Here is a 25683-nt window from a genome sequence, read left to right as displayed (position 1 = left end):
ATATAACTGAGCTAGATGTCAGCAGTTAGTGACAAGCTTTATTAAGGATAATGATCACAATTTATTACGTTCCACTGAAAAGGCTGGTTTGCAGTTATCTTATCCTAGAACTGATCAGAGTGGTTCTCCAGATGGTCTGATACTAACATCAATATCACCTGGTACTTTAAAAAATGCAGAAACTCACGCCCCACCTCAGCCCTGCTAATCTTTGAGGTGGAGTTCAGTTCTAAGTTTAAATAATCCCTCAAGGTGATTCTGTTGCCCTTGAATAAGACAGATCAAAGGTCCAACTCTTTGCAACCCCTTGAACTGCAGCAGGCCAGACTTCCCTGTCCTTCACTGTCTCCCTAAGTTTGCTTAAACTCATGTTTTATTGGTAACCGTACCTCTTTTGGTGATCTCTCAAAGTATCAGTTAAACATAGTTGTAAAAATTAGAGGTAACAGTAGCATATTAAGATAATATTAAAGACGAAATAAATATTATGAAACAAGCTGTTGGTAAATTCTCAAGGTCCATGTGAATGTTAATTGCCAGCCTACACTAAAGTGTTTTTCTTGGTTTGGCCCTTATTCATAATAGTGACCTCAGTGGCGTCTTGCTCATAGAAGTGACTTCAGTTGCTAAACCTGCTTCTAATTTGTGATGCAGAATGAGTTTATGGAAAATATGAGCTGAGATTAAGAGTTCTAGATATTACAATAAAGTCTCTGTCCGTACATCATGTTTCTCTCTGCTTGGTTTTCTTATTTACATATAAAGGTACCACTCTCATCCGGTACTTTTAAAGATCAAATAAGATAGTATAATATTCTCACTTTGTTTTTGTTAAGAAACGAGAATAAGGTAGTGAATCAAAGCATTTATCACAAATGCCTGGCATATAGAAGACGTGATGGCAGCTATATTGTCATGATTGTTTATTTAACCCATCTTTTCTACATCATATTCTTATTTCTTTCCTGATTTTGAAGTTCTTTTTTCTTAAATCCTGACTCCTAATTCCTAAATTTCTGTTTCTTTGTACCAAATGCTTATACTGGACCAGGTATCTGGAAGGACTAGATCCTTGAACACTTCAAGCATTATCTCTTATTGTACTTTGAAAGTCATAATAATTAAGTCAATTAAGTATACCAGCTGGTCATTGATTTCTTTCAGAAACAGATTCACAAACTGATTTATAACTAGAGTATCCATTTACAATATGAAATATTAATAGAAGTGTTAAACAGCATTTTCTTTCTATAAGGAAATTTTTTTCCACATTATCGTTATTTGCTTTTTACACACAAATTCTGATTGATGGGAGTTAACTGTATGATCTAATTACTTAGTATCAGGTTATATCCTCCAGTTTGATGTATTCATCTTCACTATAATAAGGTATTTCACACACAGGCTAGACTTGTTTCTGTCCATGAGTAAGACTGTGATACTACTGGAGAAATACAAAGTCTTATTTCACGATTATCCTTTTTCTATGTTCTAAACTGACTCAGTTAAGTTTTTCTTCAGAATGTGTATGTGTATGTTATAGGTTCACACTATTTGGGTTAAATTTTATTTTTATAATTTTGTCATGTTTCCCTGATACTCTGTAACACTTAACTACTGATTAGAGTGAGTACCTTCTGCAAAAATCTCATTTCATTTCATAACATGTGGATATTTGTTCATTTCACCCTCAGGAGAGTGTGCTTTTTGTGCTTGGGGGAGGTTCAGGTCCCTGGCTGAAACAGCCTGGTATACTGTTAAGAGTATGGGCTTTTGTAATTAGACTCAAAATCTGTTTTCACTACTTGTAACTTGTGTGGTTTTTGGAGAAATTGCTTAATCTGCTAGCCTCAGTTTCCTCATCTCTGAAATGGAGATAACACAACAGTTTTGTAAGATGTACAGTAAAGATTACATGAAGTGATTTTACATAACCCTAGAAAAGAATATATGGCTGATGTAACCCAGTATCATTCATGTATATTATTGCTGTTTTTGATGTGTTTGGGCTGGGCTCTAAATTTCATTCCGCTTTCTTGGTTTGTTAACTTTGTTTACAGTCTATTTTCTAATTATTCTGTTTCCCCACTCCCAAATTCTGTGTGGCTCTTAGTAAATGTGAACTGACTGTTGGTGTACAGTCGCTGAATTGAAGCAGAAAAGAATAATTAAGATTAGGGTTTTTCTGGTTTCAGAATTATATTGTTTTACTTTTTATGATTTACAAATTCTTGATAACAGTTCTAAGAATATTCTTCTGTATTAAGATTTGTGAATGATAGGAATATGAAATGTCATCTGTTAAAAATTTAACTTTTGTTTGGTCTATTTAGGAAGGCGACATGCCGATTCATGAACTTCTCAGCCTTTATGGTTATGATAGTACTATTCGGCTACCTGAAGAAGATGAGGAGGAGGAGGAGGAAGAGGAGGAAGATGATGAAGATGCTGATAATGATGATAACAGTGGATGTAGTGGGGAAAATAAAGTAAGGTTATACATATATTTTTATCTTCCTGAAGTTAAAATTTTATTGATACATTGATTTTGATTGCTTGTTTTTGTCATTTCTTTTCACTCTTAACTTTAAAGGCAATATATTTAAATATTAAAACTTAAGATATAGACATGTGTAATGCAAATTGAAAGTTCCCTATAATCTACGCCAGAGAGGCAATAGTTTGCTCTGTCATTCCTGTTTTTTCTAACGCCTGTTCTAAATAAATTTGTACAAACTTTTAAAATGCTGTTTTTTAAAGTAATAATGGCTAATTGTACTCATTTTTATTTTGTTTTGAAATAACTTTAGGTTTGCATAAGAGGTTCAAAGATAATTCAGTGCATCTCTCTGAACTCTACTCGACTTCCTCTAATGTTAGCATCTTGTGTAACCATGGTATATTCATGTAGTCTTCTAGTTTTATCTGGAATACTATGACCTTTCATCTGCAACACTTTTTCTTAAAGAGATTTAATGTATTATTCCACAGGAAGAGAATATAAAAGATTCCTCAGGTCAAGAGGATGAAACTCAGTCTTCCAATGATGATCCATCTCAATCTGTTGCTTCTCAAGATGCCCAGGAAATAATCCGTCCACGTCGATGTAAATATTTTGATACAAGTAAGTATTATTAGTTACTGTTTTTTATATGATTTTTGCTGTTTAATATTTTAGTGTTTTTTTTTTCCAATACTCTGAATTCATTGATTTGGAAATCTCGCTCATCAGTAAATGGGATTTTGTTCTAGATTATTAGTTTAGCTGTACTGGTGCTATGTTGCCCATGAATATCCTACCGTAATTATTATGTGTCACTATGATACCTGATTTTGAATGTGTTCCTTTTTTTCCACTTTTGACTGTTCTTTAAATTTGTTGTTTCATGGTCATCTTTTTTATTTTTCCTAGTCTTTTCCTCAGTTTTCCATTTTCTGCTTTCTTTGCCTCTCAGTCTAGATATATTCATAAGCATTTCTTTCTCTAACCAATGGTTCCCAAGTCTAAAGAAATTGTTGGCCCTTGAGATAGGAATATATTATACAGAGAAAGAACTCTGCTGATGTTTCTACCTCCTCAAAGTCATTGACCAGTAGTCGATACAACATTTAACGTATGTATCTTGAATATTTGCATGTGTAACTACTCCATAATGTTTTCATTCTAAGCAGGAATCCTTACCCTAGAAATAAGATAAGAAAAAATTAACCATTAGTGTTATTAGTTTAAATATATAGTTTAAATTTCTGTATTTAAAAAAGAAAAATACTTGAATACAATACAATAACCTCTCCTGAAATGTGGTAAAGTAAAAATTGATTAAACGTGGTTACTGCTTTGTGTGAATGACTTGTTACACATTTTTGTTTAGAGGTCAGTGTAGGGCTGCTGGTGATAATTTTATTGTGAATTTTTCTTTTTAGGGATACAGTCCAACTTAAAAGTATTATCACTGCACAGAGAGATTAATTACATTTAATTATTTGGAGGAAATGTATTTTTCCCCTAGTTAAACCAGGAGCAGGTCCATTGCCAAAATTTGCTTAAAAGTGGGATACTAAGTGACTGTATCTTGAAATAATATATCATAGTTCAGATGTTATTTCAGTATGCATGGGAACTATACATACAGTGCCCATCTTAGCTTTTCTATAGAAAGAATTAATTTCTGTATGTGATGTTACCATTTTGAATTTTGAGTGCCATTGTAGAGTTGAGAAGATGCTGACAATCTAATGGTTTTCAGATTTCCCGCTCCTTTATGTAAAGGCATTCTTAGTCCAGTATGTAAGCAAATAGCAATTTGCCTGCTCTGAATAAAACAGAAGTTGGGGAGACATACATGTGCTCTCTTCCTGCATTCCCCCAAAGTGATGTTATAGCATTCTCAAGTGTTTTAAGGACCACTGTTCAGAAACTATTATTTTGTCCCAGCTCTCATTTAATAAGGGAAGAAACTGAGATCATATAGTTTATTCTGTCACCAGGCTGTTGGAAGCAGGATTAGGTTTAGAAACAGATTGTCTTGACTCTGAATCAATTTTTTCCCTAAAGTTTTTTGTAGAGTATTATTTCATGAAAATATAGTTATCTAAGAAGATTGTCCTGGAAGGTCTATGAGTTTTGTTGTTGTTTTAACTGACAGGGTAATATTTGACTAAAAATATCTTGACCTACCTCTGCAAATACCTTTTGGCATATTTAAGTATTTAATGGTAGATGTAAGAATGGACAGGCTAAGCAATCATTTTATAGTACTATTGTCTTACTTATTCTAGATAGTGAAATAGAAGAAGAATCTGAAGAAGATGAAGATTATATACCATCAGAAGACTGGAAAAAGGTAGTTAGAGCCATATTTTCCCAAAACTTAGATAAATTAATATTTAAAGAGCCAAGTATCTTCTTTTACCAAAAGTTTGATAAAGTTGAAGTAAGTCTTCTTGTGACATATGTTCAGACTTTCCCTTAATACATCCAGGTGAGAAAGAACATAAATTTTCTTATAAATAAAATAACGATATAGAAAAATCAGACTTGGTTGAACAAGTTGGTACTCAAAGCAAAATTACAAATCCAAATTTCTAAACTAGTTAAGAACTAGACTTTTGTTAGCTACACTGTAAAAAGTATCACATGTGATTTTTTCTTTTTTATATATGTATCTACTTGAGAAAACAATTGTGGAGGCTCTGGTATTTGTTAAGTAAATTTTCTTTAATGAGTTAGATTACAGGTTTTTCTATCCCTTATTAATGTTGATACTCGCAGCTCAGAGTATATTGTGTGAAGAGATAGATTTGGACTTTGGTATAACTATCCATAATTAATTTCTAAAATGAGTTTAAAGATAATGACATGGTCTTTAAAAATAAAATTGTATAATAGTGTATAATTAATCTCATGGTTAAACTGAAGAATTTTAAGCTGCTGCCAAACAGTTGACTTATTAGGAAGATGTATCACATTATTATGTAGAATTGATTAGGACAAATCATCTATATGAGGTGATGTCATACTTGTTGCGATAGATACCTGATTTATCTCTTAGAATCTCTGTTGAGGGTTTTGCTTTTTTTTTCCCCCTTGGTGTTCTTTTCCCTAGGTCTGATTCTGAATTTAGTGCATAAACAGTCATTTATGTGGAAGCAGAATTGCCCAAAATACCAGATCGAGTGGCCTTTCTGCCCTTTTTAAGTCATGATTGTTTAATTAGTCAGTACTTTTGATCCTTCCCTGTGTTTTGTTTGTTAGTTTCTTTAAAGTTGTCTGGTCTGGATGCCAGGGGCACACTTAAGAGATAACCCCCTTTGTGGATTAAAATAAGGAAAAATCTGTATATTTTGTAGTTGTAGCTGGGAAGAATGAAGTATTAAAATGACCTTGGACTGTACTACCCAAGGATTATGGGCTTCAGCCAGAATTGATGTATTTATGGGTTTCCAAAGAGATGTTGGCTTCCCTTGTAGCTCAATCAGTAAAGAATCTGTCTGCAATACAGGAGACCTGGGTTTGATTCCTGGGTTAGGGAAAATCTCCTGGAGAAGGAAATGACAACCCACTCCAGTATTTTTGCCTGAAGAATCCCCTGAACAGAGGAGCCTGGCAGACTACTGCCCATGGGGGTCGCAAGAGTTGCACACAACTTAGCGGTTAAACTACCACAAAGAGATGTTTAGAAAAGAGAGACATCAGTGTGGGTTAAAGTGGTAAGGAAAGATTATCATAGTGCATGTATTAATTATTAATAACTTGAATAACTTGAATGATTAATGAATGAATGATGGGACTGAAGACAGAAAAAAAGGATCACAGAAGTTACTATTTGTGTGACTTGTTTGAGCAAGTGTTAACTACATGCAGAAATTAAAATTAGAAAAGCTGGAAACTTTGGTAATCAACTTAAACTGTTATTTTCTACCACATATCCAAGTTTGTTTTTTCTCCAGTATAAATTGATTTTGTATCTGGAGTGTCCCCATAGAGTATTTGATTGAGCCTTGAATTTTTTCTTTTTTTAAATGAAGCAGTACAAACTCATGGGGGAGATAAAGCCCTCATTACTAGGAAGTATTAGTCCCGTCCTCAGGAAAATTATGTAATAAAGCAAATCCAGATTTATATAATAAAGTAAATCCAGATTGTCTTATTTTAGTCCAATTTGTAAAAAGCTGTCAGGATTCAGAGATTAATCTTCTAAGGCTTGTAAGACAAAATTAAATTTTTATTGAAACCTGAGGTAGAGGAAACAGCTTTGAAACCAAACCTGAGTTCAAGTTATAGCCCAGAATTTACTAATAATGTGATCCTAAGGAAACTCATTTTCTTGAGTTTCATCTCCTTACATACAGTTATAGGGACAGCAGATTCAGCCTTGTCGAAGTTGGTGAGGATTAAATAAAAATTTTGCATAGATACTTGGTACATAATGCTCCTAAATACTGTTTTCCTTCATTTCCCTACAGAACAAATTTAAGGTGAAAAGTTTCTGAACGCAATAGGAAAAAGGAGAGGCATCTTTTCTTTATACTAAGCTAGAAATTATCAACCCTGGCTTCATGTTAAAATCACTTAAAGAAATCTTAATGCTGGTTACCATGGCCTTCATCCAGAGATTCTAGTTTATTTGGTCTAGGATAGATCCAACATTGAATATTTTTAGAAGCACCCTAGCCAGGGTTGATAACTTGACTATTCCCTATAGGTGGAGATGAGTTAACTTAAAAGGGACACAAGAAGTGACAATAGGGTATCCTTTTTTATAGTGAAAGATATAAGGAAAATTCCTATGTATGAGTGGAAAACATGTGTGTGTGGTATTTTTAGAAAAACTAACTGGTTTTCCTGTACAGGTGCAGCAATAAATTTATTACATAGACATGTCTTTGAAGTTACACTAGATAAAATGAAGCTCTAGCATCAGTGGGAAACAGTAATAGGAGAGAGGAACTCTTCAAATCCCAGGAGTTATTTAAACTTACTAGACCATGATTTCATACCTTTCCTACGTAAGTCTTTATTCTGAAAATACAGTAACTGTTAACATTTAGCCACAGACAAAAGAGGGCCCATGTAATTAATCTTGGTCCCTATGTCTTATGTTAATAAAATCTCATCAGTGGTGACCTCTAATTGTCATTCTGAACAGCCAGTTTCCCCTAACTTGTGTTTTGACTATATAGATTGATTATCAGATTTCCTAAAATAAGATTGAATTATGTTTGGGAGAAGTTATGAAGAAGTCATCTTACATTGTTTTAATGAAAGTTAGGCACTGATTACCTGTCCATTTGGTTTGAAGTTTTATTTATTTGGCCTCTACTGGGCTTTATTCAAACTGTTTTTGTTATTTCCTTTACCTTAAAGCTCTGGTTCTCAGACTTCATTGTGTGTCAGAATTATATGGATAGCTTGTTAAAATACTTAATTGCTGAGTCCCATCCTCATAGTTTCTGGTTCGGTAGGTCTGGGGTAAGACCTGAGTATTTGCATTTCTCAGTTTCCCAGGGAAGCTGATTGAGAGACCATAGCTTAGAGTGGGTACTCTGAAAATACCTTAATTTGACTTCCTGCTTTTTAGAGTTATCTTATCAGTTGAATTATGAGAATTCATTTTTATTTCTTTTTCTCCATATTTTAAAGTTCATATCCATTGTCTATATTGCATTTCACCTCATCATTATTACTGATACTTTCATCCAATCATATCCAAGCTCTTATCTATTATTAACTCATTCATCCTCACAATACTCCTCTGAGGTAGTTAATTGGTTGTAACTATTTTATGACAGAAACCAGGAACAGTTAACCCAGGAAGATGGTAAATCTAGAAAGTGGACATAAAATCTGTTACTCCATCTTGTTAACATTTTATATTTTTTAAAATAGGAGATTATGGTGGGCTCCATGTTTCAAGCAGAGATTCCAGTTGGCATTTGTAGATACAAAGAAAATGAAAAAGGTGGGTCATTCATATATTTACATAGCTGAATACATGCTTTTAAAAAGCAGGAATTGGTGAACTGTTTTTATAATGGGATAAGAACATGACAGTTCATTTGTTACCCCGTGATTTATGAAAGAAGACCCCTACACCATATCTGTAAGGAATATTTTCTGTTTTCTTCACTTTTGTTCATAGAAGTCTAGCCAAAAAAGAAAGAAAAGTGAATGCTTCTTTGGTATTGTATTATTAGATGACTTAAGACATCCTTTTAATCTTTTTTTATATTTTAAATACTCTGAATATACCCTTTTATAAACCTTATAATTTATATTTTAAAAGGTTATTTTGTAGGTTATTTTGTTTCAGTGGAAGCCATTGACAGAGTTTTTAAAAAACTTAAGTGTAAACAACTGATATAAAAAGCTTATTTGCTCCTGAAATTTTTAATATTATTAATATTGAGTGTTTTGCTGTTTGTGTTATTTAATTTGGAAAGACAAACTTGTGTACTTAAATTTTGCATGATCTTTTGTTCATTTTTTTGTGTAATAGTGCTAAGGTAAGTCATAAAGATTAAGTACTTGAACTTCTGAAAACAGAATACTTGAGGATTTTTTTTTTTAAGTCTATTTCAAATTATCCACTTTGGGAAAGTTCCAGAGAGGGAGAGAGAGAGTGTGTGCAGTGTGACATCACTCAGTGTTAGAAATCTTTCTTCATTTCTTTTATTTCAGTTTTCTTTTCCACATTTCAGCTTACATATGCAGAGCTCTGGGAATTATAAAAGTCTTGTTTGTTTTCTTTTTAACTGAAAACCTATTTTATATTCTAAGCGTCTGTTTTCAGGGCAGAGCCCCAGATCAGAAGTCATTATAGGAATATCACAGGCTCTAGTAAATTGTAGTGACAACGGAAATGTTTTAGCACACTAGTAATAGCTTTCAAGTTAATTTCTGAAACATATAGGAACATTAAAGGTATCAGTATGGAATGACCTTATTGTATACTGAAATTCTGTGCACAATTTTTGTAAATCATTGTAATTGTGTGCAAAAATGAATGATCCATTGGGTTTTCGATTTTTTTGTATGTGGCAAATTAACGTTACAGTTAAAGGCAGTTTTAATTATTTCTTAATATGTTTGTCTTTTAACATTTTTGCCTTATTAGATATCACAGTGAATAGTGATCACAATTTCCAATTTTGGTTTAATGTTTTTCCATTTTAGCTAATTTTAGAAAGCAATTGCTTTCTTTTTGTTTTTGTTTTTTTTTCAGGACCCTTTCTTACTCTGAGAATTTAAGCATGTTACATTGTATGAGGATCAGATGAGATTTAACACAGTTACTGCCTTAGAGGAGTCACTGTGGTTCAGGTCCTTTCCTCTGTTTTTTAGTTCTATAATAGAAATTCATACCTTTGTCATGATATCAAGAACTCATCTGCATTTAGGTTAACCTGTGCACATGAACCAAACTTGTTAAACTGTTCAGTAAACCACACTATGAAATAAAACTGTCAAAGGGATAGTGCTGATTAGAGCCTTTTTTCCTTACAGAAAAAGTTTTGTATTTTTCATCGATTTGGTGAGCACATTCAAAAGGGTGAGCATTTAGTTTGGGTGATTTTGATTTTGATATCTTGGTACCTGCACAGTAAGAAGTTCTTTGGCAGATTGATTAGAATTTTTCATTGCTTAAGTAAACCCTGTTACTGAGTATCCTGAAGAGATATTGATAAAGCTTGTCTCTTAAATTTATGTAAATGATCGTTTTTAGTTAACAGAGTATATTATAATCATTTGTTTATTCAGCTTTGTATCCTTAGTATACCTTGAGTGATCTAAAACATAGACACTTAGTAAACATTTGAGTTACTCGATGGTTGCAGAATAGTGTTAACAGAACTTATATGGAGTCAGTGAACTTGAGGCTATCTAGGCATTTGGCCTTGCACGGATAACTGCTTCTTTTTCTCCTCATCTATAAAATAGCAAATCTTTAAAATAGCAAGTATTTATAGAGCTTTTTCTCAGGAGTTACACGTGATGTTGTTATGTGTGGCACTTAGGGGCACAGTGTTTGGCACATAAAAAATGCTCGATAAATAACATTAATGTCCATTAAATAATTAATCTTATTCTTATGTTTAGGTTTAGGTTTTATTATTCAGATTTTCAGAAAGTATCCATTTATGCTCTTTTGCTTGCAGGTGACAAAGTTTAAACTGAGTTCAGTTAGCTTTAGCAAAAAAGAATTTACTTGATTGCTTTACTAGGAAGTTCTGGCTAATCTGTCTTCAAATAAATCTGGATTTAGGGCTTTTCATAATATTAGATCTCTCCTTTGCCTCTTTCCTTTATTGTCAGACAAGGTAGGATGGCTCCTGGGAGCTCATGACTTATACTTTTCACGATCCTAGTCAGGAACCAGGAAAAATGAGAACTTTCCCATCCCACTTTGCTCCAGCGAAAGTCCTGGAGAGAGCTTCTATTGACTCAGCTGGAATCTTACCCAGCCAGAAGTAATTACTGTGACCCAAGAGCTGAGTGAGTACTCTGGCTCATTTATCTCTTCTTTGGGCTCCAGGGTGCAGTGTCAACCCTGCTCAGACTGTATGAAAAGGGTTTAATTCGCAAAAAAGTTCGCTGGGCATATGAAAACCATGATTGTTTCTCCCATGTACTAAAAACGGAGTAAATGCCGTATCTTTGAGATAATTCTAAATAGTTCAGATGCTTGGTAAACATCTTAAAATGCACAGGACCCCTTTCCCCAAACTCAGAGTTATCTGGCCAAAGGTGTCAGTAATACTAAAACTGAGAACTCTTTACTAGATTAGTTGAGAATTAGATGGGCTACTTAGGGAAAAAAGTCAAAGAAATAAGGTATCCCCAAATTTTCATGCTTGCATGATGTAAGTTTTAGAGTGAACTTGGTTAGCACTAGCAGAGGACTGTGTGACTTGTTGTTTCTAATGAACATTAGACAAATTACTGATTCTTAAGTCACTTACTGAAAAATGAACACATATATTACCCTTAGTTGATAATAATAATACTGTTGAGACAGAAAGTTAAATTAATCTACACGTAGGTAAAGCTCAGCTAGACAACTTAAAATTCATGTCATTAATCACAGTGTGACCTTTTAAGATGTGGAAATTTCTATGGTAAACCACATTATTACATCTTGCTAATTATGTTTTAGCATTTCATCCTCATAATATATTGATCAGGTAGAATTTTTACTTGAGCATTAAAATGTGATGACACAGAAACCAGAGGTTAATAAATTCATTTATTTATTCACATTTATTTGTAGTCACTAGGAATTTCCAAGATTGTCAAAGTTTATGATTTTGTGATAAGTAGTTTCGCAGTTTTCTGCATTAGTCTTTCCCCTTCTCACCCCCAACACACACATAATGAACTTTGTTAAATTATTTTGAATTCATTTTGCCTATGACACACTTAAAAATGCCATAAAAAGCACTTCCCCAATTAACCTGTGTTAATACATTATATGAGCTCTTGCCTTCTGAACTCCTTCACTTATTTATAACTACTTGTAAGTTATTTTTCTGCCGGGGTCCAGCCCCGGCTAATCCAGGGTATTCGAAGCGGGGACGGCATCGGCGACCTATTTATTTAAATATTTTATCAAAGATATAGAGTAATAGGATGAGGATAGCTCACTAGGAAAATTCAGTGGAGAAAAGAGGCTGAGTAGCTTGGTTTACGCGGGAGACCAATAAAACTTCAAGACAAGAAGTTTGCACCACTTACGTAGGCCACAGGCGTCTTTCTGTTCTCCCGAAGGAGAGGAGACACTGAGGCCTTCCCGGTCGGATCTTAGAAGCCCAGGCATAATTAGCAAGCATGGCGGGTTCCGTGCTCCAGATGGAGACTCAGCCAGAATTTGGGAGAGAGAGTGACATGGGGAGACCAAGTTTCGGTGAACAAGGCCCGCACTTTATTTTCCAAAGTAGTTTTTATACCTTAAGTTGTGCATAGAGGATAATGGGGGAAGGGGTGGAGTCATGCAAGAACAGCAGTTCCTGGTCCTAATCGAAGCCAGGCTTTCAAACTTATCATATGCAAAAGTTCAGGTGAATTACATCATCTTCTGGCCAGGAGGCCTGTTAACATTTTAAGAAACTTATCTTTCTCTAAAGGTGATTATTCCAAAGTCAGGCACCAGCCTCCAAAAAAGCACTGGACAAAGCTGCATTCCTATAGTGCAAAGGTGAGGTGGGCTCAGTCAAGAAAAGAATTAACTCAAGGGTCCAAGGTTACAAACATTGAGGCTACTACTTACATTTCTATACACCCATTATATCAATCAATACACTGCCAAGGACATAGTAGATAAGGAGTATGGAGACTTAGCAGCAAACATTGGCCCAATAAGTGAAAAAACCTTTCACCAATACAATTTTTAATCAATCTTTTAACTACTCAAAGGAATCTGTGTTTAGACAGTTTAGAACATCTCCTGCCTCTCACAGTTGGGAGGCTCTGAACAATCACATGTGGCCGGAAAAACCTATTCAGGCAGGCTAGAGGATTTCCAAAGGAGTTTGTAGGTTAAACACTGTCACACCCAGGAATTATTAACTGGAGCTGTAAGCTAACTCTTTTTTCAGAGAGAGGTAGTGGGGGACAGCCCCCCGTAAAGTCAGAGGTGTAGGTGAAAGCACAAAGCAGAAAGTAGGCAGACTCTGGTTTTGGGGGTAGATGCTCGAGAATTTCCAGGGCAACTCCTGAGGCTCGATCCCGCCTTTGCGTATGCGAACCTCCTTCCTCATGACCTTTGTCATGGGTGGAGCTCCTCACGCTGGCTCCTGGCAGTGATAGAATTCCAGTTGAGCTATTCCAGATCCTGAAAGATGATGCTGTGGAAAGTGCTGCACTCAATATGCAATATGCACTCAATATACAATATGCTGGCTACTTATGATTGCTTTTTAAAAGTTCTAATTTAAATTTGATAATTCATTAGAATGAAGAAGTTTCAGAAGATGTTACATTTCAGTGATTGGAATCTTTCAAAATCCAGCGTGTTCATGAAGTTATACTAATTATTTATAATGGAGTATTTTTTCTTTGTATTGCTGTTATATTTGTAGAGGTTAATGTCATATTTATAGAGATCATTCCTCCATGTTTTCTTATGTTTTATCATAGAAGTTGCGTTTCTCTTGGCATTTAGTCATTCTTCAATAGACATTTAATAAATATTAGTTGTGTTTCCTGTTTTATTTAGAGCATAGTCAAAAGTCATATTTTATTTAGAATATAAACTTAACTGCCAAATAATCCATCTACTTCTGGAACCAATTAAGGCAGTGTGGTTTATTCTCTGAGAATTCTAGCTGTTCTCAACTGTGTCATTTAAAAAAACCTTTCTTTTAACAATTTTATATTTTTGTTTTTGGCTGTGCTGGGTCTTTGTAGCTGCATGGGCTTTTCTGTACTTGCGGCAGGTGGGGGCTACTCTTCATTGGGGCGCATGGCCTTCTCATTGTGGTGGCTTCTCTTGTTGTGGAGCACGGACTCCAGGGCACATGGGCTTCAGTAGTTGTGGTTCCTGGGCTCTAGAACACAGGCTCAGTAGTTGTGGCATACAGACTTAGTTGCTCTGTGGCACATGGAATCTTCCTGGACCAGGAATCATTGTTGTTTTTAATATATAGTAATTGTGTAGCATTAAGTGTCATATTCTCAGGGTTATCCTGTCTGACTGAGGTGCATGCACTGGTTCAGTTGCAGTCATGTCCGACTCTTTGTGATCCCATGGACTATAGCCTGCCAGGCTTCTTGTCCATGGAATTCTCCAGGCAAAAATACTGAAATGGGTAGCCATTACTTTCTTCAGGGAATCTTCCTGACCCAGGGATCGAACGTAGGTCTTCTGTATTTCAGGCGGTTTCTTTACCGTCTGAGCCACGTCTTGTGTACTCAGTTTAAATAAGGATGTGTTTGCAACCTGTGACTTGGGACTTCCAGATTGACTCCAGAAGTATCTCTGAGTGTGTGCTTGTTTCATAGGCCCAACATGGGAGTATCTGGAAGAACACTGGGGACTCAGGGACCCACCCTCCATTGTCTTCTTCCTGAACCAGGGTTTCATTGTAAGGCACTGTCCATCTCCCACTCTCAAACCAAGAATACATGGACTGTAGTATGGAAACAGGCTGAGTAGAGCCCAGAAGTCAATAGCAGTATATCCAGATTCCCTTTATCATGGGAGTTTATTGTATTTACAGTTTAGAGAGTTTCAGTAGGATTATACCAGTGGGTTAGAAAAGGAATGCAGTTTACTAAGGAAAAATTTCTAGAGCTTGTCTTTTGATCTATACTCTTTTGGGAAACAAGGGTATAATATTTTGAAGTGTTTGTGTGTAGTGACAGGGGAGTGGGTAGGGATATGGTAATTTATAAGAAAACACTTAACACAGTACCTGGTATGTCTCAAACAAGCAAGTTTGACACTGTCAGCTATGCCTTGACTCTTAAATTCAAAGTCTTTTCTCTAGCTGGCTCCTTTCTAGTGTCATCTAAGTGGTTATGTCTCCTATTTGGGGCTTCCCCAGTGATTCAGGGGTTAAGAATCCGCCTGCAATGCAGGAGCCACAGAAAGACAGGGTCTCCATCCCTGGGTTGGGAAGATCCCCTGGAGGAGGGCATGGCAGCCCACTCCAGTATTCTTGCTGGGAGAATCCATGGACAGAGGAGCCTGGCAGGCTACAGTCCATAGAATCACAAAGAGTCAGACACAATTGAAGTGACTTAGCATGCACTCACATCTCCTAACTTTAAACACCAACAAACAAAACCAAAAAGTTCTTCAGCTATGCTTCTTCTCTAGCTACTTACTCTGTCTTCGTCCCTCATAGTGGGACTTTTTTTCAAAAGAGGTTTCTGCTTCTTCACCTTCTGTTTCCTCCTCAGTCCTCTCCAGTATGGCTTTGGCCATTTCTGCATAGAAAACATTTTTTAAAGATTCACCTCTTCATTAGTAAATCCAGCGCACTTTTAAAATCTTCATCCTGGGGAGAACAAGTTGGCGGAGGAGTAGGTGGATGTGGAGTACGTCTCTCTCCATGGATACATTCAGATATACACCTTCAGACATAGAAGTGCATGCAGAACTCAGGACAGGAGTACCTGACCAGAAGAAAAGAATATATAGAACCACCAAAAACTTGGTAGGATGAAGCAACTAGGGGGAGAAATGGGAGTGTTAGTAGGACTGGACCCGCCCTCAGCGGGTGGAGGAACTGAAGCAGAGGTCTGATCCCCACACTGGGGCAATTGTCTGAGTCAGGGGAGAAACATTTAAGGCTGAGAGTGAAACAGCTGATCTGTGGCAGCCTAAATGGAATGAGAGTCAGACAGTCCTTGCTGGAGCCATACATATCCCAGACAGGGACGCAGTTCTCCTGGAAGATGCAGCAGCTGGGAGCTGGAGTTTAGGGATTGTGGAGCAATCCCAGGGAAAGTTCTGCTGTTGACTGTGGAGAGGCAGATCTAGGGGATGTGAAGGAGGAGATTGTGGTGGGAAATGCCTGTGGAGGAAAGCTGGGCAGCCATGGAAGCAAGGCAGTACTGCTGAGTCACATGTAGGGGATGGAGCCATCACCATAGTGTCTCTCTCCCCACACTACCACCATTGACAGCTGAACAGTAGAGAGGCTGACCCATCAAACGCCTGACGCACTGAACTATAGAGCAGGATCCCAGCCAGGGCTCCCTCTATATGCCTGACGCTCTGAACAGTAGAGAAGGACCCCAGGCAAGAGAGCCCTCTAAGTGCCTGAATGGACAGAGCTACGGAGAAAGACTGGCTAAAGAGGCCTTCTGATTGCCAGCTGCAAGAGGCTCAAAAAAAGACTCTGATAAAGCCATAATGCTTGTGGTGGAAGCAATCAGTGTCCCTGTACAACTTGGCGCCACCAGGGTTCCCGCAGGCCAAGCAGCTGTGTCACCTTCACGCTCAACTCTCACTGGGGCAGAGCTGCCACAGGCAAAAAAGTCTTGCATCTATACATGCAGGGTCACTTCGGTAGTGTCTGACTCTTTGTGACCCTGTAGACTGTGGCCTTCCAGGCTTCTCTGTCAGGGAGCGGAGGTTCTCCAGGCAAGAATACTGGAGCATATTGGCCAGTGCTGGTTGCCATACCCTTCTAGAGCACTATATTTCCTGCTGTTCTAGCTGCCATCTTCCCTCAGTATCTGGTGCTGCCAGAACCCTTGTCACCCAAGCAGCTGCACCACCTCCACACCTGGCCCTCACGGGGGCAAACCCAAGTCCTCCAGGGAAGCCCCAGGAGCAAACCCCAGTGGACGACCCACATCCAGAGGTGGAAATAAAACCACAGTTGAAACCCAGGGGTAGTGTGACTAAGGAAGAAGACCCAAAACCTTCCCACCGGCTGTACAAGCTGCAGATTAAATCCACACAGTCAACTGGCCAGACTCTGTGTCTGTGGAATATATAAAAGGTCATTGAGAGCTGTCACAAAAGAAAACACACTAGTCCTGTTAGCTGTGGACATTGGAGGCAAGAACACACAGGAGTAGGACCAGATAAGAGTCTGAGCTGCCCTCACAGCAGGTCAGAGATCAGCACAGTGTCAGAGGGCATCCTAGGGAGGTGAGTGGACAGTGACTCCCAGTGAGGGAAAGGACTCTGACAGCAGTGACTCAAGAAAAACATGTGTTATTCTTATGTTTTGACTTGTTCTGTAGATTCTTTTGGATTTTTTTGTCTTCCTCACCCCTCCTCTGTTATAGTTGTTGATTTTATTGGCACTATGAAATCTAATTAAGCTTTTGAGTTTTGTGGGTTTTTTTGCCTTCAGTTACATTTTTCCCTCAGTCACATTAAAAAAAAAACATTTTTTATTGTTGTTATAAACCTTTGCCTCTACATTGGGCTTCTGCAGTTCTGTGGAATCCCCCCCCCTTTTTTTTGTTTTCTCTTTTTTAGTTTTAATTTTTTAAACGTACTGTTTTTTCTATATTTATTCCTTTGTTTGCTTTTCCTACTGTTCTTTTCCCCTTGCAGTTAATCTTTAATGTATATAAATCTTCTTTATCTACCTCTTTGTAAACTTGCATATTTATTCTTTCTTTCTTTTCTTTCTCTCTTTTCCACTCAACGTATTTGTTAGTTTTATTTTCATTGCTTTATTCCCCACTTAGCACCTGCTTTAGTTTTGTTTTCCGGTTTGTGCTTTAGTTAGTTTTGTTCTTAACTGGTAAATATAATTTTTGATTTTCTTTGTTCACTGGGTCAGTCTGCTGTTCTTTATTTTTGTTGGACTGTTTTGACTTTGCTCATGGATGGATATGTATATGTATGTTCCATTATTTTAATTATCATTTGCCTGATTTTGTAACTGCCATTTGTCTGGGGTTCATCTTTGGCCTCTCATTCTTGGATATTTGTTTTAATCTCAGTTAATGCCATGACAAATCACTTGTGAAATCTTCGTTCCTGATCAGAGATCAATTTCTGAGCCTTGGGAGTGGGGGCACTGACTATAAGACCCTAGACTACTGGAGAACTAACCCTAGGGATATCACATAGTGAAGGAGAGCACTTGAATACAAAACCTGGCATCACCCAACCACCAGTAGCAACCTGTGCAGGACACCTCATCTAAACAACAAACAAAACAAAAATATAAACCTAGTCATCAGAAGACTGGATTACCACCTCACTCAGCCTTGCCCATCAGAAGAAAAACAAACAAAACCTCAGTACAAATCTCACCCTATTAAGCTTATACAAATCACTGGACCAACCTTAGGAGGGCAGAAACCAAAAGAAAGAATTAATTCACCTTGAAGTCACCTTGGAAAAGGAGACCTCAAACAATAAGTTTGAAGAAAAGAAAGAAAATGCAGAGAAATACTGCACAAATGAAGGAACAAACTAGAAACACAGAAGTGAAAATAAATGAAGAGGAAATAGGCAAACTACCTGAGAACTCAGAATAATCATAGTAAAGATAATCAAAAACCTTGAAAACAAAATGGAGCAAATGCAAGAATCAATTAACAAAGACCTAGAAGAAGTAAAGGATAAACATACAGAGACAAACAACAAAATTACTGAAATTAATAAATCTCAGTTATTTTCTAGGAGGAATCAATAGCAGAATATCTGAAGCAGAAGAACAAATCAATGAGCTGGAAGAAAAATGGTGAAAATAAAGTAAAAGAATGAAAAGAACTAAGGATCGTCTCAGAGACCTTTGGGACAATATCAAACACACCAACATTCCAATTATAGGGGTTCCAGAAGAAGAGGAAAAGGGTGTGAGAAAATTTTTGAAGAGATCATAGTTAAAAATTTCCCCAACGTGGAAAACGAAATAGTCTATCAAGTCCAAGAGGCACAAAGAGTCCTATACAGGATAAAGGGAAGGAGAAACACGCCAAGACACATACTAATCAAACTAACAAAAACTAAAAGAAAGAATTTTAAAAGCAGCAAGGGAGAAGCAACAAGTAACATACAAGGAAAACCCCATACTCTTAACAGCTGGCGTTTCAGCAGAAACTCTGCAGGCCAGAAGGGAATGGCAACAAAAGGGAAAAATCTACAACCAAGATTACTGTACCCGGCAAGGATCTCATTCAAAATTAATGGAGAAATAAAAAAGTTTTTCAGACCACCAAAAGTTAAGAGAATTCAGTACCACCAGGCAAGCTTTAACAACAAATGTTAAAGGGACTTACATAGTCAAGAAATACAAGAGAAGAAAAAAGATCTACAAAATCAACCCCAAGCAGTTAAGAAAACGGCAATAGCAACATATATATCAAAAATTAATTTAAATGGATTAAATGCTCCAACCCAAAGACAGACTGGCTGAATGGATACAAAACAAGATCCATATGTATGCTGTCTACAAGAAACCCACTTCAGACCTCAAGACACATAGAGTGAAAGTGAGAGGATGGAAAAATATATTCCATGCAAATGAGAAGCAAAAGAAAGCTGAAGTAGGAATCCTCCTATCAGACAAAATAGACCTTAAAGAAGATTACAAGAGAGAAGGAAGGTCACTATATAATGATCAAGGGATCAATCCAAGAGGAAGACATAACAATTGTAAATACCTATGCACACAGCACAGGAGCACCTCAATATATAAGACAAACACAGACAAAAGGAGAAGTTGACAGTTAACACAATAATAATAGGAGACTTTTAACAGCCCACTCACACCAATGGACAGATCATCAAAACAGAAAATTAATAAGGAAACACAAGTCTTAAAAATGATACATTAGAGGAGATGGATCTCATTGATATCTTCAGGACATTTCATCCAAACACAGAAGAATACACCTTCTTCTCAAGTGCACATGGAACATTCCCCAGGATAGTCCACATCTCGGGTCACAAATCAAACCTCAGTAAATTTAAGAAAGTTGAAATCGTATCAAGCATCTTCTCCAACCACAGCACTATGAGACTAGATAGCAATTACAAGAAAAAATCTGTAAGAAACACAAACACATGGAGGTTAAGCAACACATTTCTAAATAACCAAAAGGTTACTAAAGAAATCAAAAGTGAAATCAAATTATTTCTAGAAACAAATGACAAAACAATGACAACTCAAAACCTCTGGGATGGAAGTTTATAGCAACGAATAGACAACCTAACTTTACACCTGAAACAACTGGAAAAAGAACAACAACAACAACAACAAAAGAACAAAATTAGTAGAAGGAAAGAAAGAATAAAGATCTGTGCAGAAATAAACGAAAAAGAAATGAAAGAATTAGTAAAGATTAATAAAACTAAAAACTGGTTCTTTGAGAAGATAAAATTGACAAGTCTTTAGCCAGACTCATCAAGAAAAGAAAAAGAGGAGAATCAAATCAACAAAATTAGAAATGAAAAAGGAGAGGTTACAGCAGACAACACAGAAATACAAAGGATTATAAGTGACTATTATGAATAACTATATGGCAATAAAATAGATAACCAAGAAGAAACGGACAGATTCTTAGAAAAGTTCAATCTCCCAAGACTAAACCAGGAAGAAATAGAAATTAATGAACAACCCAGTTACAAGCACTGAAATTGAATCTGTGATCAAAAATCTCCCCAAAAATCAAAAGCCCAGAACCAGGTGGCTTCACAGGAGAATTGTATCAAACATTTAGAGAAGAGCTAATCCCTCTCCTTCTAATACTCTTTCAAAGAATTGCAGAGTAAGGAACGCTTCAAAACTCATTCTATGAGGTCCCTATCACCCTGATACCAACACCAGACAAAGACAACACAAAAAAAGAAAACTTCAGTATCACTGATGAACATAGATGCAAAAATCCTCAACAAAATTTTAGCAAACAGAATTCAGCAAAACATCAAAAAGCTCATAACCATGATCAAGTTGGGTTATTCCAGGAATGCAAGGATTCTTCAATATATGAATCAGTGTGATACACCATATTAACAAGTTGAAAGATAAAAACCATATGATCATCTCAACAGATGCAGAAAAGGCCTTTGACAAAATTCAGCACCCATTTTTGATTAAAACTTCAAAAAAAATGGGCATAGAAGGAACCTACCTCAACATAGTAAAGGCCATATATAATAAGCCTACAGCAAACATTATTCTCAATGGTGAAAAACTTTAAAGTATTCAGCCTATGATCAGGAACAAGACAAGGGTGTCCACTTTCACCACTGTTATTCAACATAATTCTGGAAGTCCTAGCTATAGCAATCAGAGAAGAAAAAGAAATAAAAGGAATCCAGATTGGAAAAGAAGTAAAGCTCTCACTGTGACATAATACTGTATATAGAAAACCCTAAAGATAGTATCAGAAAATTACTAGAGCTAATCAGTGAATTTAGCAAAGTTGCAGGATATAAAATCAATACACAGATATCACTTGCATTTCTATATACTAACAATGAAAAATCAGAGAAATTAAGGAATCCCATTCACCACTGCAACAAAAAATTAAATATCTAGGAATAACCTAAGGAGACAAAAGAAATGTACACAGAAAATTATAGGACACTAATGAGAGAAATCAAAGATGACATAAACTGATGGAGAGATATTCCATGTTCCTGGGTAGGAGGAATCAATATTGTGAAAATGACTGTACTACCAAATGCAGTCTATAGATTCAGTGTGATCCCTATCAAATTACCAATGGCATTTTTCACTGAACTAGAACAAAAATGTTCACATTTCATATGGAAACACAAAAGGCCCTGAATAGCCAAAGCAGTGTTGAGAAAAAAGAATGGAGCTGGAGGAATCAACCGTCCTGATTTCAGATTATGCTACAAAGCTACAGTTATCAAGACAGTATGGTACTGGCACAAAAACAAAAGTAATAGAACAATGGAATAAGATAAAAGCCCAGAAATAAACCCATGCACCTGTAGGAACCTTATTTTTGACAGAGGAGGCAAAAATACACAATGGAGCAAAGACAACCTCTTCAATAAATGGTACTTGGAAAACTGGACAGCTTCGTGTAAAAGAATGAAATTATAACACTTCCTAACACCATACACATCAGTTCAGTTCAGTCACTTAGTCGTATCCGACTCTTTGCTGCCCCATGAATCACAACATGCCAGGCCTCCCTATCCATCACCAACTCCCGGAGTTTTCTCAAACTCAAGTCCATCGAGTTGGTGATGCCATCCAGCCATCTCATCCTCTGCCGTCCCCTTTTTCTCTTGCTGCCGATCCCTCCCAGCATCAGAGTCTCTTCCAATGAGTCACCTCTTTGCATGAGGTGGCCAAAGTATTTGGAGTTTCAGCTTTAGCATCAGTCCTTCCAAAGAACACCCAAGACTGATCTCCTTCAGAATGGACTGGTTGGATCTCCTTGCAGTCCAAGGGACTCTAAAGAGTCTTCTCCAACACCACAGTTCAAAAGCATCAATTCTTTGGCACTCAGCTTTCTTCACAGTCCAACTCTCACATCCATACATGACCACTGGAAAAACCATAGCCTTGACTAGACGGACCTTTGTTGGCAAAGTAATGTCTCTGCTTTTGAATATGCTATCTAGGTTGGTCATAACTTTCCTTCCAAGGAGTAAGCATCTTTTAATTTCATGGCTGCAGTCACCATCTGCAGTGATTTTGGAGCCCCCCAAAATAAAAGTCTGACACTGTTTCCCCATCTATATCCCATGAAGTGATGGGTCCGGATGCCATGATCTTAGTTTTCTGAATGTTGAGCTTTAAGGCAACTTTTTCACTCTCCTCTTTCATCAAGAGGCTCCTTAGTTCCTCTTTACTTTCTGCCATAAGAAAGAGTGGTGTCAACTTCATATCTGAGGTATTGATATTTGTCCCGGCAATCTCGATTCCAGCTTGTGCTTCTTCAGCCCAGCATTTCTCATGATATACTCTGCATATAAGTTAAATAAGCAGGGTGACAATATACAGCCTTGACGTACTCCTTTTCCTGTTTGGAACCAGTCTGTTGTTCCATGTCCAGTTCTAACTGTTGCTTCCTGACCTGCATATAGGTTTCTCAAGAGGCAGGTCAGGTGGTCTGGTATTCCATACACATAGATAAACTCAAAGTAGATTAAAGACCTACATGTAAGACCAGAAACTGTAAAACTCTTAAGAGTAAAACATAGGCAGAACACTCGATGACATAAAGCAAGATCCTGTCTGACCCACCTCCTAGAGTAACAGAAATAAAAACAAAAGTAAACAAGTTGGACCTGATTAAACTTAAAAGCTTTCGCACAGCAAAAGAAACTAAGCAAGGTGAAAAGACAATCCTCAGAATGGGGGAAAATAATAGCAAATGAAAAAACTGACAAAGGATTAATTTCCAAAATATAAGCAGCTCATACAACTCAATGCCAGAAAAACAGACAACCCAATCAAAAAATGGGGAAAAGATCTAAACAGACATTTCTCCAAAGAATCATTCAAGTGGCTAACAAACACATGAAAAGATGCTCAGTATCACTCATTATTAGAGAAATGCACATCAAAACTAAAATGAGATATACTGCCTCATACCGGTCAGAATGGCCATCTTTGAAAAGTCTGCAAACAAATGCTGAAGAGGGTGTGGAGAAAAGGGAATGCTCTTGCACTGTTGGTGGGAATGTAAATTGATACAGCAACTATGGAAGACAGTATGGAGATTCCTTTGACAACTAGGAATAAAACTACCATATGGCTCAGCAATCCCACTCCTCGGCATATACCCCGAACAAACCAAAATTGAAAAAGACACGTGTATCCCACTGTTCATTGTAGCACTGTTTACAATAGCTAGAAAATGGAAGCAACCAACGTGTCCATCGAGAGATGAATGAATAAAGAAGTAGTGGTACATAAACACAGTGGAATATTACTCAGCCCTAAAAAGAAATGCATTTGAGTCAGTTTTGAAGGTGGATGAACCTAGAACCTATTATACAGAGTGAAGTGAGTTAGAAAGATAAATATGGTATTCTAATGCCTGCAAGGCTGCAGTCCATGGGGTTACTGAGAGTCGGACACAACTGAGCGACTGAGCGACTTCACTTTTCACTTTCATGCATTGGAGAAGGAAATAGCAAGCCACTCCAGTGTTCTTGCCTGGAGAATCCCAGGGATGGGGGGGCCTGGTGGGCTTCTGTCCATGGGGTCACACGGAGTCGGACACGACTGAAGCGACTTAGCAGCAGCAGCAGCAATGCAAATACACAGAATGTAGAAAAATGGTACTAAAGAATTTATTTACAGGGCAGCAGTGGAGAAACAGACATAGAGAATAGACTTATGGACGTGGGGAGAGGGGTGGAGAGGGTGAGATGTATGGAAAGAGTAACATGGAAACTTACATTACCATATATAAAATAGATAGCCAATGGGAATTTGCTATATGGCTCAGGAAATTCAACCAGGGGCTCTGTATCAACCTAGAGGGGTGGGATGGGGAGAGAGATGGGAAGGAGTTTCAAAAGGGAGGGGATATATGTGTACCTGTGGCTTATTCATGTTGAGGTTTGAGAGAAAACAAATTCTGTAAAGCAGTTCAGTTCAGTCGCTCAGTTGTGTCCAACTCTTTGTGACCCCATGAACCACAGCACACCAGGCCTCCCTGTCCATCACCAACTCCCAGAGTCCACCCAAACCCATGTCCATTGTGTTGGTGATGCCATCCAACCATCTCATCCTCTGTCGTCCCCTTCTCCTCCTGCACTCAATCTTTCCCAGCATCAGGATCTTCTCAAATGAGTCAGCTCTCCACATCAGGTGGGCAAAGTATTGGAGTTTCAACTTCAACATCAATGCCTCCAATGAACACCCAGGACTGATCTTTAGGATGGATTGGTTGATCTCCTTGCAGTTCAAGGGACTCTCAAGAGTCTTCTTCAACACCACAGTTCAAAAGCATCAATTCTTCTGCGCTCAGCTTTCTTTATAGTCCAACTCTCACATCCGTACGTGACTACTGGAAAAACCATAGCCTTGACTAGACGGATCTTTGTTGGCAAAGTAATGTCTCTGCTGTCTAGGTTGGTCATAACTTTCCTTCCAAGGAGCAAGTGTAAAGCAGTTACCTTTCAATAAAAATTAAATTAATTTAAAAAATTCTTCATCCTGCTTTTTTAACAGAATTTTAAAAGTCTATTATTTTCTGAAGCATTTTTTCCCTTTGCTGCTGTGTTGCCATACTTTTGATATTTTGTCTGTCTTGTGACTGTTCCTTCTTAATTTTGTTTATGTTTTCGTCTTCCTGTCATGTAGAATTCCACAAGGCTTTTGTCTTAAGTTTCTTCTCCACTCCTCTTACTTTAAAGATTTTGATGAAATTTGGCCTTAAGTCTTTTTATAATGGAAATTCTGATGAAACCTAAATGCTTTTTTTTTTTTAATGACTTTTGTTATTATGAAAATGATTTACACTTACAACAATACGTTTTCAAGCATCATGGAAAAGTACGAAGATGTAAGAAAAAATTGTCCCAAATCCCACCACCAGGAAATAAGCAGTGTTGATATCTGGCGAGCATTGTTTTAGACATCCCTATTCAGAAATCATAATTATAGTTTAACATTATTTAATGTGTCAGAATTACTTTAAATTGCTTTAAATCCCTAAAACCTTGTTTAATAGGGTTGTTTTCCCCATTTCACAGATGAGGCAGAAAGAAGGGAAGTAACTTGCCAGGGTCATACAGATATTATTAGTTAAGTGTT

At 37.1% G+C, this 25683-nt stretch overlaps 1 protein-coding gene across 17 annotated transcripts in view; it reads left to right on the top strand.

Annotated features, from left to right (window-relative positions):
* Nucleotides 1–25683, top strand: part of MIER1 (MIER1 transcriptional regulator) — a 73045-nt gene that overhangs the window by 30413 nt on the left and 16949 nt on the right. For all 17 annotated transcript variants that reach the window (XM_027536955.1, XM_027536956.1, XM_027536958.1 and 14 more), the window contains 4 exons: nt 2334–2489; nt 2992–3124; nt 4780–4844; nt 8390–8462. In XM_027536955.1, coding sequence (XP_027392756.1) covers nt 2334–2489; nt 2992–3124; nt 4780–4844; nt 8390–8462 — 427 coding nt within the window. The remainder of the gene's footprint in view (nt 1–2333; nt 2490–2991; nt 3125–4779; nt 4845–8389; nt 8463–25683) is intronic.

Source organism: Bos indicus x Bos taurus, chromosome 3, assembly GCF_003369695.1.
Source record: "Bos indicus x Bos taurus breed Angus x Brahman F1 hybrid chromosome 3, Bos_hybrid_MaternalHap_v2.0, whole genome shotgun sequence".
In the NCBI taxonomy this organism is placed as follows: Eukaryota; Metazoa; Chordata; class Mammalia; order Artiodactyla; family Bovidae; genus Bos; species Bos indicus x Bos taurus.
This window is presented reverse-complemented; position numbering and strand designations above follow the sequence as displayed.